The sequence below is a fragment of the Peromyscus californicus genome, unplaced genomic scaffold (assembly GCF_007827085.1).
Source record: "Peromyscus californicus insignis strain IS unplaced genomic scaffold, ASM782708v3 Scaffold_3__1_contigs__length_106647218, whole genome shotgun sequence".
Classification (NCBI taxonomy): Eukaryota; Metazoa; Chordata; class Mammalia; order Rodentia; family Cricetidae; genus Peromyscus; species Peromyscus californicus.
The window spans coordinates 5,174,043-5,188,617 of record NW_026294551.1 but is presented as its reverse complement, the minus strand read 5'-3'; the positions used below and the strand labels follow the sequence as shown (position 1 = coordinate 5,188,617).

The window sequence follows — 14,575 nt, the reverse complement described above, 5'->3', positions numbered from 1 at the left end:
AACACTGAGCTTCGCAGCACCCATGGTCACACAGGTTGGGAAGCCAGGCAGGCTGCACCCCAGCTCAGTCCCACTTGACCTGGCCCAGCTCAGCAGTGTGAGCCCTACATCCTGTTATTTGCTATCAGCTGATGTGGTTGCCCCTCCCCATGCCATTCTTACACCGAAGCCAGTCTCCCTCTGCTCCTTAGAGTAGGCCAAGCTCCATGCTTACCTTGCCTATCTCAAGCATGAGCACAGAAGAGCATGCTTCCCCGGGGAGCCTTTCTGTGCTGTGCAGGGGACAAACACGAGGTCTCACAGGAGGGGCCTCTGGCATGGAGCTGCTCTTTAGCCCTTGTGAAGACTCTTAGAGGTATGTCCTGCCACTGGTCACAGCTTCCTCCTTGCCTCCCTGCAGATGGGCGGCCACTGTACGTGCTCAGGCTGGGCCAGATGGACACCAAGGGCTTGGTGCGGACCCTCGGAGAGGAGGCCCTGCTACGATATGTAAGTGCTCTGGGGAATGCTGGGCCGCATGCTGGCCTCACTCTTGCTACCAGCAGGACTGGGGCATCGTAGCTGGCTGCTGGGACAAGTATGCATGCTCTGCACTTGGGGACATGTGCTCTGCAGGAGGGTTCTGAGGGGGACATGCAACGCAAGCCTCAGGAGACAGCTCCTTCCGCCTCTGACTCACAGAGCAGTCAGCCACGTCACACCTCTTGCCAGATCTCTTTTTGTTGACCCTTCCCTATTACAGGCTGATGGCCCCTTCCATAGACGGCTGAGCTGTCACCTGGTTCCAGGCCACCCCTGTATCTCCCCAAATCTACTGCACCCCTGCCCAGAGAAGAATCTGTTCTGTCAGTTTGAAACAAACTAAGACTTAAAAAGGCAAATCCCATCTCCCCAGTATTCACAGCTCTTGTTTCGCTGTGTGGTCTTTCAGGTGCCTGTACCCCAGCCATGTGTGTTTATGTACACACACACACACACACACACACACACACACTCACGCACGCACGCACGCACGCACGCGCTTGCGTGCTTATTACTCCACCCAAGAGCTTTCCTGAGCCTCCCTGGCAGCTGTTCTGCCTGCCTCTGTCTTGGCTGATATGGTGAGACCAGGGTGTGCCCATACTCCTCACCCCTCCTACTGTCCTGAATGAGCCTGTCCGCAAATACCCCTACACCAGTGCTCCTGCTCAGGGGATTCCCTGAACTGGGGTTTTCTTTGGCCAGCCTGCTTTCTCTCTGTTTATTCTCTGCAAGTGAAATACTCATTGTTGCCTTGTGGGGTGTGAGGGGTGCCTGCGGTCCCACGTGGCTGTGTCGTCCTGCCTTAGCGCTCTCTGTTAAGTCTGATGTTACTTGTACCTTCTGGGACTGACCCTGGCCGCTGTCATTTGCTCACAGGTTCTTTCCATAAATGAAGAAGGCCTGAGACGATGTGAAGAAAATACCAAAGTCTTTGGCCGGCCCATCAGGTTGGTACAGCCTTATCTCCTTTCATATAAAGAACAGGAACTAAATACTTTGAGTTGATCTTTGGCACCACAATCTGATAGGTGATGGTTTCCAACATGTTCTAGAAGGTTGAAAAGCAAGTGATAAAGTCAGTTCCAGGGCCAGTGCCAAGGTTTCCTATCTGTCACCCCTGAGTTACCAGTCTGCCTGGTCCCAGGAGCCAGGACTAAGGTGGTTTCCTGTTGGCTTTTGTGCCCTTCACCCACAGTTCTTTTTCATGAACCTGCTTCTAATTGTGGAGTGCTGTTCTGAAAATGGGCAGAGGAGGGGCTGGAGAGACAGCTCAGCAGGTCAGAGCACTGGCTGCTCTTCCAGAGGACCTGGGTTCAATTCCCAGCACCACATGGCAGCTCACAACTGTCTCTAACTCCAGTTCCAGTGGATCTGACTCCCTCACAAAGACATGCAGGTCAAACACCAATGCACATAAAAACTAAAAAATTTTTTAAAAATGGGCAGAGAAAACTTTTAAAAGAAAAAAACTTAGAAAAGCCAGGCATGCTGGCTCACTCCTATAATCCCAGCACTTGAGAAACCAGGCAGGTGGATCAAGAGTTCAAGGTCATCTTCAGCTATCTGCAGTTCAATGCCAGCCTTTGCTACATGAGATCCTGTCTGAGGTCGAGCAGGTCTGTTCTGCCAGGCCAGGGTGTGCAGGGTCCCTGCTCACAGCTGCTTGTCGGTTCTGGAGGTGATACTAGACCTGTGAATACTGTAGTTGTTGCCCTTTACACTCGGTGTGTCGAAGGCCGACTGTCTGCCTTGATGACAGGCCAGGAGGCGGCACCAGGATGCTCAGCATTGAGCAGGTCTGAGGGGCCTTTTCAGAGCTGGAGTCTCGTTAGCCAGGCTGCCCTTGAACTCCTGACCCTCCTGCCTTCTGAGCACTGGTGTTTCAGCAGTTCCTAGACTCGCTGTGGTCTGTCAGGACTTGGTCTTGTGGTTCAGGCTTTGTTCCTGGCACGTTGCTAGTCTGTGGTTCATACATGCAGACGTAAGTAAGAGTTCACAGCACCTTGTTTTGTTTGTTTTGTTTTTCAAGACAGGGTTTCTCTGTGTTACAGCCCTGGCTGGCCTCAAACTCACTGTAGACCAGGCTGGCCTCCAACTCACAGAGATCCACCTGCCTCTGCCTCCCCTCCCTAGTGCTGGAGTTAAAAGCGTGTGCCACCACCACCCAGCTAACAACACTTTAACTTTTAAAGACTATAGAAAATGAAACAGGACACCGTTTGCCAAGTACTGTCCGTTAAGTAAAACCCATCCTCGTGTTATTCATAGCTCGTGGACCTGCCTGGTGGACCTTGAAGGGCTGAACATGCGGCATCTGTGGAGACCTGGGGTCAAAGCCTTGCTGCGCATCATCGAGGTGGTGGAGGCCAACTACCCGGAGACGCTGGGCCGCCTCCTCATCCTCCGTGCCCCCAGGGTCTTCCCTGTCCTCTGGACATTGGTGGGTTTAGACGCTGCTCTGTAGCCGGCCGGGCCTGCTCAGTTCATGCCTCCCGCTGAAGCCCCAGCTAGGCGGGAGAAAGCAAATAAACACAGATATGAAGTGCTGCGAGTCTTTGAGAGGGCAACAAGCGGGGTTCTCCTGAGGAGCCTAGTGCTTCGCCAGTAGACGTCACAGGGTGCATGAAAGCTGTGGCCCCGCCCCTCGCTCGCTCGTGCCTGGTGCTCGCTCGCCTGGTGCTGCACGGCGGCAGGCGTGGGCTCTGAAGACCACGGCGGCAGATGGGGTCACTGTTGTGTCTGATTGCTTTCAGGTTAGCCCATTTATTGACGACAACACCAGAAGAAAATTCCTCATTTATGCAGGAAATGACTACCAGGGCCCTGGAGGCCTGCTGGATTACATCGATAAAGAGATAATTCCAGATTTCCTGAGTGGGGAGTGTATGGTATGTATCGGCAAGACCCGTGCCAGGGCCGAGCGGGCACTGGTTTGCACTGGAGGTTCTCTAAACTTGTGGTTGGTTGCTGGCGTTACTTAGTTGAGTTAGACTGAGCCACTGAGGAGTCTTAGGAGGGTTCTTACTAGGTCCATCTCTGTGTGCTGTGAGTGTGTGAGCCTGAGTGTACAGGCCCAAGGTCGGCTCAGTTGGTCTCCACTTTGTTTTTGAACCCAGGACTCACTAATCAAGCGAATCTGTCTAGCCAGCTTGCTCCAGGATCCCTTCCTTCCACCTCTCCTGAAGTGGAGTTACAGGCAGGCTGCTCAGCCCACTCAGCATTTACAGAGGTGCTGGAGATCCGAACTCTGGCCCTCACAGTTTGCATGACAAATACCTCATCTGTTGACCACCTCTTCAGCCTTTAAAAACACTTGTAAGATGTTGAATCAACTCCGAAGACTATTTCTCCTTGACTAAAGTAAACCAACAGAATATTCAGAGTTGAAACGTAGAAGAATTGCTTCTTTGTTTTGTAGGTTTGGGATTTTAAGAAATGAGGTGATGGATAATTACCCAGAGGCCTCTGCTGGCAGACTATCTAGTGCTGGAACATGGAGGCTCATGCCCAGAAGCCTGCCGTGAGGGTTCAGGGAGCAGGAGCCCAGAGATGTGTGTCTGGCTCTGTGGCACACAGTGGGGATGGAAGTAGCAGGAGTCAGAGTTCTTAGCAGGCTCTCTAGTCACAAGTGACACTGACCTTGGTCTTCTGAGGTGTGTCTCCGGGGACTGTCTGGTGGTTTTAGCTGAAGAGTTGAGCTTTCAGTGTGGTTTTTCCAAATGGCTGGAGGAATTTAGAAAACAGGAGAGTTGTGCTTCGCTTCCATGAGGGAGATTGAACGTGTCACCACAGTTCAAAGGGCATGTGAGTTGCCACCACAGTGATTACGAGCACGGTTAAAGCATGGGCTAGGCTGTGGTACCCATGGCTGCTGTCGAGGGAAAAGCTAGCCATCCCAGGCAGTTACGGCGAGCTGAGCTGGGGCGGAAGGCTCTGCTGACTACCATCAGTCACAGTTCTGTCAGTAATTGCCGATGTGTTGTGCTCAGAATCGAACCGAGGCTCCTGAGGCCTGTTCTCAACTCTCCCCAGTGGCTCCTCAGGCTGGCTGTCAGAGGTCATTCGTGAACTCTGTTGACTTCTCTGTGCACAGGGGTATTGAACTTTGGGCCAGGCTAGTGTTTATTTTTTTTATGTATTTTCCGTGAGGCATAGTCTCATTATGTAGCCATGCTGGCCCTGAACCCATAACCCTCAGTGCTGGAGTTCAGGCTTCACTAGAGAGCCTGTCCACACAGCGTTGGTGACCTTGGCGACTGTGAGGACATTTTCCGCTGGTGCTGTGCTACAAGCTGAGGGCTGCAATCTTGTTTTGTGTGGAGTTGCTTCCGGGTTATAATCTCAGAAGTGCTTAGATTTTATTTACTAGAATGTGAGTTTGCTTTATTAAGGTCAGTTGGAAAATTTACAATGAGAACAAATTCTAATTCAACTTAGCTTTTCAAATAAATTCAGAAAAAGTAGTAGTCCTTTGTTAAGTTTTGGCTGATTCATTGTTTGACCAAGGTTACATAGGATGCTTGCTTTATTTTATCTTGCTCAGAGTTTTTGTGCATGTGTGGTGCTGAGGATAAACCCGAGCACGGTGCACATCAGGCAGCAGGCACTGTGCTGCTGAGCTGCACACTAGAGTGGCTGTGATTTCTGTGGCTGCTGGGAATGAAGCTCTGCCTAACCAACAGTGCGATATAAATTCCTTTAATTCTCATGTAAATCATCTTAGTAATTGAGTTGGTACCTCATGCATATTAGTGTGAATCCTGTGGTAAACCAGCTTCAGCTTGTTCTCATTTATTCAGAGTAAAAACACTTGTATTTAAGTGGGCTGCACAAATATTTTGCTAAGTACTACAGAATATTTGATAACATTGCCAATGTTCTCCGTTTTCCCAGCTGCCCCAGGGGGTGGGTGTATGGGATGAGGGACTGCCTGGCCTCTACACGGCTCTCACTGCCATGTTTACTTTCTAGTGTGATGTGCCAGAGGGTGGACTAGTCCCCAAATCTCTGTACAGGACTGCAGAGGAGCTGGAAAATGAGGACCTGAAGCTCTGGACGGAGACCATCTACCAATCTGCCAGCGTGTTCAAAGGAGCCCCGCATGAGGTGCCCGTCCTCGGCCTCTCTCACCTACACCTGGCAGGCAGGGCTTCCCTTAGGGTCCTTGGCTCCTTTTTCTGGTCTTGGGTTTAGGTTTTGTTGGCACTGAGGTTGGTAAATGGCAACCCTGAAGGGTAGAGCTGCCTCAGGACACACTGCTCTTTGGTCAGAGTGTACTTTGAAAGCAGATTGGCACATCCACTGCTGTTCACTGCAGAGCCCTGGCGCCCCCTCCCCCCCCCCCATACACACACACAGTGGGTCTTGCCTGGAGGGCTGTTTCCTGCTCCTGGATTGGGTTGGATGGTTTTATGGACTAAGTTGTGCTCAGTAGTTTTTCTTGGCTGGGTTCTGGTCATTTGTATTCTTGCAGTCTTGGCTGGCTTTTGTCAGTCTGAGGGGACTACCAAGAATGGGAACTGAGCACATCTTTCCCTTCTTGACAACACGGGGTGTGGTGGCCAGGGTAGAAGCTGCAGTGCTCCCGTCTGACACATCCCTCTCCCTGTCCCTGTGGCGTGAGCATGACTCTGGCTCGCCCTTTGACTAGCTGGGAGGCAGCCCTTTATCCAGAACAGGCCCATCCGTCAGTGGAGTGCTGGCCCCACTGACGGCTCTCCGCTGTGACAACCCCCGTTCAGCTGCCTGCCAGCTGCCACCACTGGTGTGTCTTCAGACAGCTGACCGATCAATACACAGAGGCATGCTGAGAGTGGCCTCGCTGGGGCTGTGCTGCGAAGAACAGGCAGGCACAAATCCGGGGTGCCTCCTCTCTCATGGTCCCGGGCAGGGGCCTTGGTTCTTTGACTGTCCCAAGAATCATTTGCCTTCATTTCTGAGGGGGAGGCAGGCTGGGGTGGAGCAGCCCTTCTTTGCTGTTCACGAGGCGGCTGTCAGTCTTGTCTTGGTTGCAAAGCTCAGTGGCTCACTGTGATTCCTAAGTCACAAAGCACCTGTCAGTGTTGACAGTGAAAGCGTCATTCTGCCTTGGGGTGTAAGGAAAGCACACATCCAAGAGTACTGCTTGGAGTGAAGGCAGACTTCAGAGTTCCCATCGCCCGCCCGCCCGCTCGCCCGCCCGGTCAGCACAGGGCCCGAGGTCTCTGGATAGATCTGCCCCTGGGAAGCTACTTTGATGGAGAGAATCTGCTGCACCCTTTAGTGGTGCCTGCTGCTTTGAGAGGGGCTGTGTACCTTCAGTGGCTCATAGAGAGGTTGGAGGAGGCGAGGCAGCAGACTGCATGGCCGCTTCTCCTGCTTTGCAGCCTTTCCCCCTCCTCACACACCTGCCTCTTCCCTCTGGAACACGAGACTGATGCAAAATAAATTCCAGGCTTGGGATTGGCACTCTGTACCCGCGGCAGCCGCCCCCAGGGCACAGCTGATCTCTCCACCCACTTGGGTGCTTTCACAGGCATGAGGCTCTACCAGCCTGTCCTCCTGTTTATACACCTCCCTTCTTCAGGGCCTGCTGCTGCTCCCTAGCTTGAGGCCGTCCACTGACCCCATGTCCACGCTTATGAGCGTTCCCGACCTTTGTCGGGAAGATGAGGAGTGGGACTCCTCAGAGTCCCCACGGAGCTGGCGCTTTGGCTCATTGGTGATGCCTAGTGGGAACACTGAGAGAATGGTGGGTAGGCTGGTGGATGGGTATCTGGACGGTTGAGTGACCTGTGGCAAAGAGAACTGCCCATTTGATCTGTCCTGCCCCCTTACCAGCTCACACATCTGAGCTATAGAGCCCCTAGCGGGGCCATCCTGCCCCAGCTGTGGCCAGGCCTTGTGCTGTGAATCGGTGGTTGCTAATGGAGTCTTTTTCTCCAGATTCTCATTCAGATTGTGGACGCTGCCTCAGTGATCACCTGGGATTTTGACGTGTGCAAAGGGGACATCGTCTTTAATATTTATCACTCCAAGAGGTCTCCCCAGCCACCCAAGAAGGACTCGCTGGGGGCCCACAGCATCACTTCTCCAGGTGGGAACAATGTGCAGCTCATAGACAAAGTCTGGCAGCTAGGCCGGGACTACAGCATGGTGGAGTCACCTCTGATCTGCAAAGAAGGAGAGAGTGTGCAGGTAAGCTGGCGATCTGACGCTGTTGCTCACTGTCCTGACAAGGAGGTTTTCCAGCCATGTGGCTTCTACCACCAGGAGAAGGGCACAGGTGGTCCTGCTCAGTCAGACCCCTTACAGCCAGAGAGACTCAGGATGCCCGGGGGCACAGTGGAAGCAGCGGTGGCCTGAGGAAGGCCTGAGACCAGAGTGCTGAACTTAGTAAAATGTGTTTTCCCATTTCCCCAGAAGTGTCTGCACCCAAGTGCCGGGAGACAGGGAGGAAATTCTTTGTAGCACACATCTGGGTTTCAGTGACTCTGCTGAGCTATGACTGGGCGTGGCTTTGCCTCCAGAGGAAAAGAACAGACAGAAAAGAGGGGCCAGTGCAGAGGCCACTGCCAGCTCGATAAGAAACATGGCAGCTCTGTAGTGTGCTGGTTCGTGTTGGCCCCTGGGTGGGCCCCTCCCTTGGTGCTGGCTCCCGCAGCAGCTCTGGCAGTTAGTGCCTACTCTCATTCCCACGCTCCCACAGTCCTCTGCCCCACACAGTGGTCACCTGCTCGCCATCCCTCTGTGGCTTGCAAATGCAGGCTGCCAGTCCATCAGTGCTCTTTGAGGCAGCTTAAAAGGGAGTCTTCACCCATCTTAAAAGTAGTGCGTGTTTGAAGCCGGCTCTTCCTCTGGATTTTTTTTTTTTTTTTTGGTTTTTCGAGACCGGTTTTCTCTGTGTAGCTTTGCGCCTTTCCTGGAACTCACTTGGTAGCCCAGGCTGGCCTCGAACTCACAGCGATCCGCCTGGCTCTGCCTCCCGAGTGCTGGGATTAAAGGCGTGCGCCACCACCGCCCGACTCTTCCTCTGGATTTTTAATCCGGAATGGAAGAAGTCACTGGAACAGACTGCCGAGTGCAGGGGAGGTGACGGGAGTGTGGCGGAAGTGTTCCCTGGCCTGGAAATCTCTGTCCAAGAGACAGGCCCACCTGACAGCCACCACCCTGCCAAGCACCTGCTGCCTGGTGGTCTCCAGAGGCTGCAGGCTGCTGAGGGCAGCAGACACTGTGCAGGCTGCTTCCCAGCGCCTGGCAGAGGCCTCAGCGCGGGCCATGTCCAGTAGGTGGAAGGGCATGGTCAGGCTGTTGACGAGCTCTCAGGACAGGCCCTCCTGGGAGCTCGTCAGACCTGTTTGCAGGTTGGCAGAGTGTCCTGAGTTACCACTGCTCGCTGTTGCAGGGCTCCCACGTGACCAGGTGGCCCGGCTTCTACATCCTGCAGTGGAAGTTCCACAGCATGCCGGCGTGCGCCGCCACCAACCTACCCCGAGTGGACGACGTGCTGGCTTCCCTGCAGGTCTCCTCTCACAAGTGCAAAGTGATGTACTACACAGAAGTGATTGGGTCCGAGGATTTCAGGTACGTGCCTGAGAGGGCGGGGTCGGGGGTGGAGGGCTGGGGGCTCTGTGGGGGCTGCAGGAGAGGGAGTGCAGCCTGGCCACCTGTGGGCAAACCACAAGAAGTGGATTCCTCCAGTGGGACATCCGTGTCCCATCCCTACTTTATAAGTTCTGGTGCGGGAGGAGCAGATGGAGATGAGCTGGGGGTCCAGCAGGCACTGGGCATCTGGGTGGCTCAGGGAAGTTCCTCACTCGTTCTTGGTTCCGTTTGCAGAGGCTCCATGACCAGCCTGGAGTCCAGCCACAGTGGGTTCTCACAGCTGAGTGCCGCCACCACCTCTTCCAGCCAATCACACTCCAGCTCCATGATTTCCAGGTAGTGCTGCGAAGCCTGTGCCTAGTGCCGAGGGACGCCTCCTCGACTGCTGTGCTCCAGCCACCCCTGGACGTGCAGACTCCTCACCCTCTAGATAGCAGCTAGCTCTCCAGATGGTATACTAGCCACTTTTCCCAGACTATCAGGACAGGTAGTTTTAACTCTACCCCTAACTTTAACTCAATAGCCATAGATTTTGTATGCAGCGTGCACAGAATCACACCAGAGCACAAGGGCTCTCAAAAGAAAAGTAGTTTATCTACAGTAAGAGACTGACTGGTCTCAAATGTCAATGCAAAAAATTTTTCCAACAAACTTCACCTTGTCCACTAGCGAATGACTTGTATGACATCCTGCAGAGACGAGCCGCCTCCTCCATGGAACTGAAGCTGCAGCAGGCAGCCCTTAGGCTGCGCCGGAGTCCTCGAGGCTCCCTGTTAGTGGAGGTGGCCTGTGGCTTCAGGACAGCCCTTGAGGTCCCTTTCCTCTGAGGACTTGGCAGCCTACAAGAGCACCCTGTCGTGGAGCTGAGCCAGCCCACTCCTGAGCAGGCACTCTGCCCAGGAGGGCCTGTCAGGCTCCTCGTGACTCCCGACAACACCGCCATCATTAAACATTGCTTTCTCTTTCTTCCTCTTCAAATCTTTGGATATTTTTCAGAGCAAAATTTTTCTGTCCATGGACTTGGGGAAGGGAAGGGTTCTATCCTCTGCTGAAGGCTGTTTTTCCTCCTGCAGATGCGCAGCTCTGTACCCGCCAGCACCCAGGGTCCTCAGTCCTCAGCACCCAGGGTCCTCAGCCCTCAGCACCCAGGGTCCTCAGCCCTCAGCACCCAGAGTTCCCAGTCCTCAGCACCCAGGGTCCTCAGTCCTCAACACCCAGGGTTCCCGGCCCTCAGCACCCAGGGTCCTCAGTCCTCAGCACCCAGGGTCCTCAGTCCTCCTAGCACCCAGGGTCCCCAGTCGTTATCACCCAGGGTCCTCAGCCCTCAACCCCTGGGATCTTCAGCTCTCAGTGGGGTGTTTGGAAGCAGTAGGTCACACTTCCTTTTGGAAGTGTGGCAGTACAGCCTCCAACAATGCTCTCCAGGGTGATGCATGGCTTGTAGTGGCCTTGGGTGTGTGATGGATGTTGTAGGGGCGTGTGCAGGTGCTGTTTGTGTGCATGAGGGAGCGGGGTGCTGATGGGATGGTAGGTTTGTTCTATTAGCATTTTATAGAAGCAGACCAGAAGTTGACTTGCTTTTTCTTTTTCTTTCTGATCCCAACTTCCCTGTTTGAGCAGGCCCTCACTTCACAGCTTTTATGGGGAAAGAGTGTTGCTTACAAAGCTGTCTGGAAGTTGCAGGTGGCTGATCTCCATGAGAAGGGCATGGGATCTGTTTGAGTGTGTGGTAAAAGTGTCTAAAGATGGGTTCCAAACCCATATGGCCGTGAGTGTGTTCGACAGGTGTGGAATCATGTGTTGATGCTGCTCTGAGGCACTGGGTGATGTCTGTGTGACTTGAGAGCTTTGTGGAGGCTGTGGCATGTCAGCGAGCATGAGGAGACACTACACGGCAGCCTGGCTTGGCCAGTGAACCCGCGAGCTCCCGGCGCCCTGCGTCATGCTCAGGCCTCTGGTTGCTGGCCTCTCTGGCCCTTTGCCATGCATTTCCTGTGCATGGGAGCCGTTTCTAGACAGCACAGCAGGGCTGCAGTTACTGTGTCCATGTTGCTTCCGGTCAGGGCTTCCCAGCTCCAAGTGAAAGGACCTGAAGATGCCCCCGCTCTTTCTCTCTCTTCTCTCTCCCTCTCCCTCTCCCTCTCTCTGTGTCTCAGATGGCGATTTTGCTGACAGCCTCCAAGAAAATGCTTCACTCAACAGTCCACATGTGCCCAGATGTTTGTAGAGCTATTTGAGTCGCAGCCTTGTCTCAGGCTGAAGATCTGTCCCCTTAAGTCCATTCAGAAGTGGCACTGTTCAGCCCCTCAGAGCTGAGTGCATCTTTAAGAGCTCACAGCACATGACTGCACACTCCCAGGCCTTCAGCTTGCCCGAGTCACAGGGCGCTGGCTGCCTTGTGAGGGTGACTAGGTGTGATGTGAGTGTGTGGCTTGCAGAGTCTCTTCTCACAGTGCCCGGCACGTGTCCTAAAATGCTGCTGTCTCGCTCTCCCACCCCCAGGACCTACTCTCCGGGTTCTCCTTCTGTTACTAGTGTCTTAATTCACTCTCCTCCTGAATCCATTATTTGCATATCAAGTTCTGTAAATGTTTTGTAAACATATTACCTCACTCTTGGTAATACAATACTGATAGTCTTTAAAAGATTTTTTATTGTTACAATAATAAATGTGAACTGTTTAAGAAGAGTGTCCTTTTCTTCTTGAGAAGTCTTTGAAGAGTGTAAAGATTGAGGAGAGACGAGGGCTGCTGATGCCCACAGGCGGGGGAGGCCTGGCTTCGGAGTGGATGGCCTGCAGTCACTCTGTGCCTCGATGGCCTGCTGTGCCCTTTGCAGTTCAGCGAATCGACATGACTGGCACAGCCTGGCTTCCAGTGTCTTCACATTCCTTACTGTAAAATGGGTTTCTCTAAGCAGGCATGGACCTGGGGAGGGCTGAGTAACCTCATCCTGGCTCTCCCGTTTCAGAGGTCTGCAGAGACAGCAGAGCCCGGGACAGCCGGGAACGGACAGGTTATGGGGGAGGCCATCACAGGTGTGTCAGGGTGCAAAACTGGGACCTCCCCAAAGGGAGGGAGAGTTCTGTCCCCAGATGGGGATCTGATCATTCATGGGGTAGAAGGCAGGAGGTTCCCAAGTGGTGTTCATAGCCTGTTTGTGAATCCTGCTGGGGAATGCCTTCCCGGACAGTCAAGCTGGGTTCCCTGACGTCCCAGCCCGAGGTTGGTCAAGGCAAACCTGTCTTTCCTAGCCTTGGCTCCAGGCTCACATTCTTGTGGAAATGAGAGAGAGCCCAAGGATAAAGAGAACTTAGAGGCATCTAACCCAGGTCTCACCTGTTCAGATAGGACCACCCTGAAGTGGGGGCATGCCCTAAACTAGGCCAGAGTGCTAGCCTGTGCTCATCCTGAATGACACCATGTTTATAGCTCAGGGTAACCTGAAACTCACTCTGCAGCCTGGGCTGGCTTAACTCCCAAGTGCTAGCGTTACAGGTGTGTACCGACATACCCAGCCCCGTGTTTTCTTTGATGCCAGATCCCTGGAGAACTCTGACCAAGCCTAAACCTTGGGGTGCCTGCAGTTCTCAAGGGCCAGGGGAGGCATTCTTAGTAATGTTGTCATGGAATCAATCAACTGGGCTCAGTTCTGTTTGGAAAGTAAGGGCTTTGGCAAGATGGTTTGGTGAGTGCAGTTCTCACTGCCAAGCCTGAGTTCCACTGTGGGACCCATATGGTGTAAGGAGCGAATGGACTCCCTCGGGCTGTCCCCGATCTCCATGCCTGTGCAGTGTCACACCATGTGCCCACACACAGGCACATACAAGTACATGTCAGTTTAAAAATTGAGAACTGGGGCTGGAGAGATGGCTCAGAGGTTAAGAGCATTGACTGCTCTTCCAGAGGTCCTGAGTTCAATTCCCAGCAACCACATGGTGGCTCACAACCATCTGTAATGAGATCTGGTGCCCTCTTCTGACCTGCAGTCATACATGCTGTATACATAATAAATAAAAAAAAAAAAAAATAAAAATTGAGAACTGAGGACTTAGAGAGCTAGGCATTCTGGGAAGACAGCAATGGTGTCCCACAATAAATACAGCCAAGGTAAAACCTACAGCTGGTGGAGAGCTGAATCCTATGCTCCAAAATGCTCAAATGACAGTATTGTGTGTATTTTTCCATAGTAATAGCTTCTGTGATCATCACTCTGCCACAAAACTAGGCAGTAAGGTATCCCAGAATGCCCCAGTGCGTCCCACAACAGCCTTTTAGAAAGCGGGGAGGGGATGTGCAAACATTGTGTTCAGTAACGCTCTGTGTGTCCTGTGGTTTCCCGATTGGCTAATAAGGCAACTGCAGGAAAACCTCTAATGTTTTGATTTGGGATAGGGTCTGGTTCTAACCTGGGCTGGCCTGGAGCTCTCTATGTGGACCAGGATGGCTTTCAACTCACAGCAGTCCTGTCTCAGCCTCTCAAGTCGCTCAGATTATAAAGTGTGTGCCTCCATCCTCAGCTAATTATGGGATATCTTAAGTCAGGTCCCCTCTGCCCTTTGCCCAGCATTCAATGTGGAGGCACAGTAAGGAGAAGCTGGCCAAGGGCTCTCCAGGCACAAACATGAATTAGACAGTTAATAGGGAGTCATGAGCTGTGGGGCAGGGAGTTCTCCTAAGTCAGATAGACTTACCAATATTTTAACAAATGGTCCAGATTGGATTGTTTCATCTAGAGACACACACACAAAAACACCATTTTAAAACAGGAGGAACGGGGCTGGAGAGATGGCTCAGAGGTTAAGAGCACTGACTGCTCTTCCGGAGGTCCTGAGTTCAATTCCCAGCAACCACATAGTGGCTCACAACCATCTGTAATGAGATCTGGTGCCCTCTTCTGGCCTGCAGTCATACATGCTGTATGCATAATAAATAAATAAATCTTTAAAAAAAAAAAAAAAAACCAGGAGGAAGGAATTGGGCATGTGATCCAGTGGACAGAGCTTGCCTAGTGTGAAGAAACTCTGGGTTTTGTCCCGTGACACATAGTCACATATGACTGAGGCAGGGAGGGTCCCAAGCTCAGGGTCATCTCATCTGTGCCTCTAGTTTGAGGCCAGCCTGGGCCATGTGAGACCCTGTCTTAAAAACAACCAAAAACCATGAAGTGGCCAGCCACTAATGGTGACCAGGACAAGTGCCTCTTTCCAGCCACTGCTGTGATTGGCATGTGGTTCCAGCACACACAGTGTCTTGTCTGTTCAACTGTGCAGAGCCTGTTTCCTTTATTATAACAAGGGTGTTGTTTCTCCCCCCCCCCCCCCCCCAGACAGGGTTTCTCTGTGTAGCTTTGCGCCTTTCCTGGAACTCACTCTATAGACCAGGCTGGCCTCCAACTCACAGAGATCCGCCTGGCTCTGCCTCCCGAGTGCTGGGATTAAAGGCATGCGCCACCACTGCCCGGCAAG

General features: G+C 52.9%; 1 protein-coding gene across 3 annotated transcripts in view; it reads left to right on the top strand.

Annotated features, from left to right (window-relative positions):
• Positions 1–11,797, top strand: part of Sec14l1 (SEC14 like lipid binding 1) — a 49,383-nt gene extending 37,586 nt beyond the window's left edge. For all 3 annotated transcript variants that reach the window (XM_052756111.1, XM_052756112.1, XM_052756113.1), the window contains exons 9-17: positions 401–489; positions 1,402–1,472; positions 2,794–2,965; positions 3,279–3,413; positions 5,497–5,631; positions 7,450–7,701; positions 8,909–9,087; positions 9,343–9,444; positions 11,265–11,797. In XM_052756111.1, coding sequence (XP_052612071.1) covers positions 401–489; positions 1,402–1,472; positions 2,794–2,965; positions 3,279–3,413; positions 5,497–5,631; positions 7,450–7,701; positions 8,909–9,087; positions 9,343–9,444; positions 11,265–11,280 — 1,151 coding nt within the window. In that variant the 3' untranslated portion in view covers positions 11,281–11,797. The remainder of the gene's footprint in view (positions 1–400; positions 490–1,401; positions 1,473–2,793; positions 2,966–3,278; positions 3,414–5,496; positions 5,632–7,449; positions 7,702–8,908; positions 9,088–9,342; positions 9,445–11,264) is intronic.
• The last annotated feature ends 2,778 nt before the right edge of the window (positions 11,798–14,575 follow it).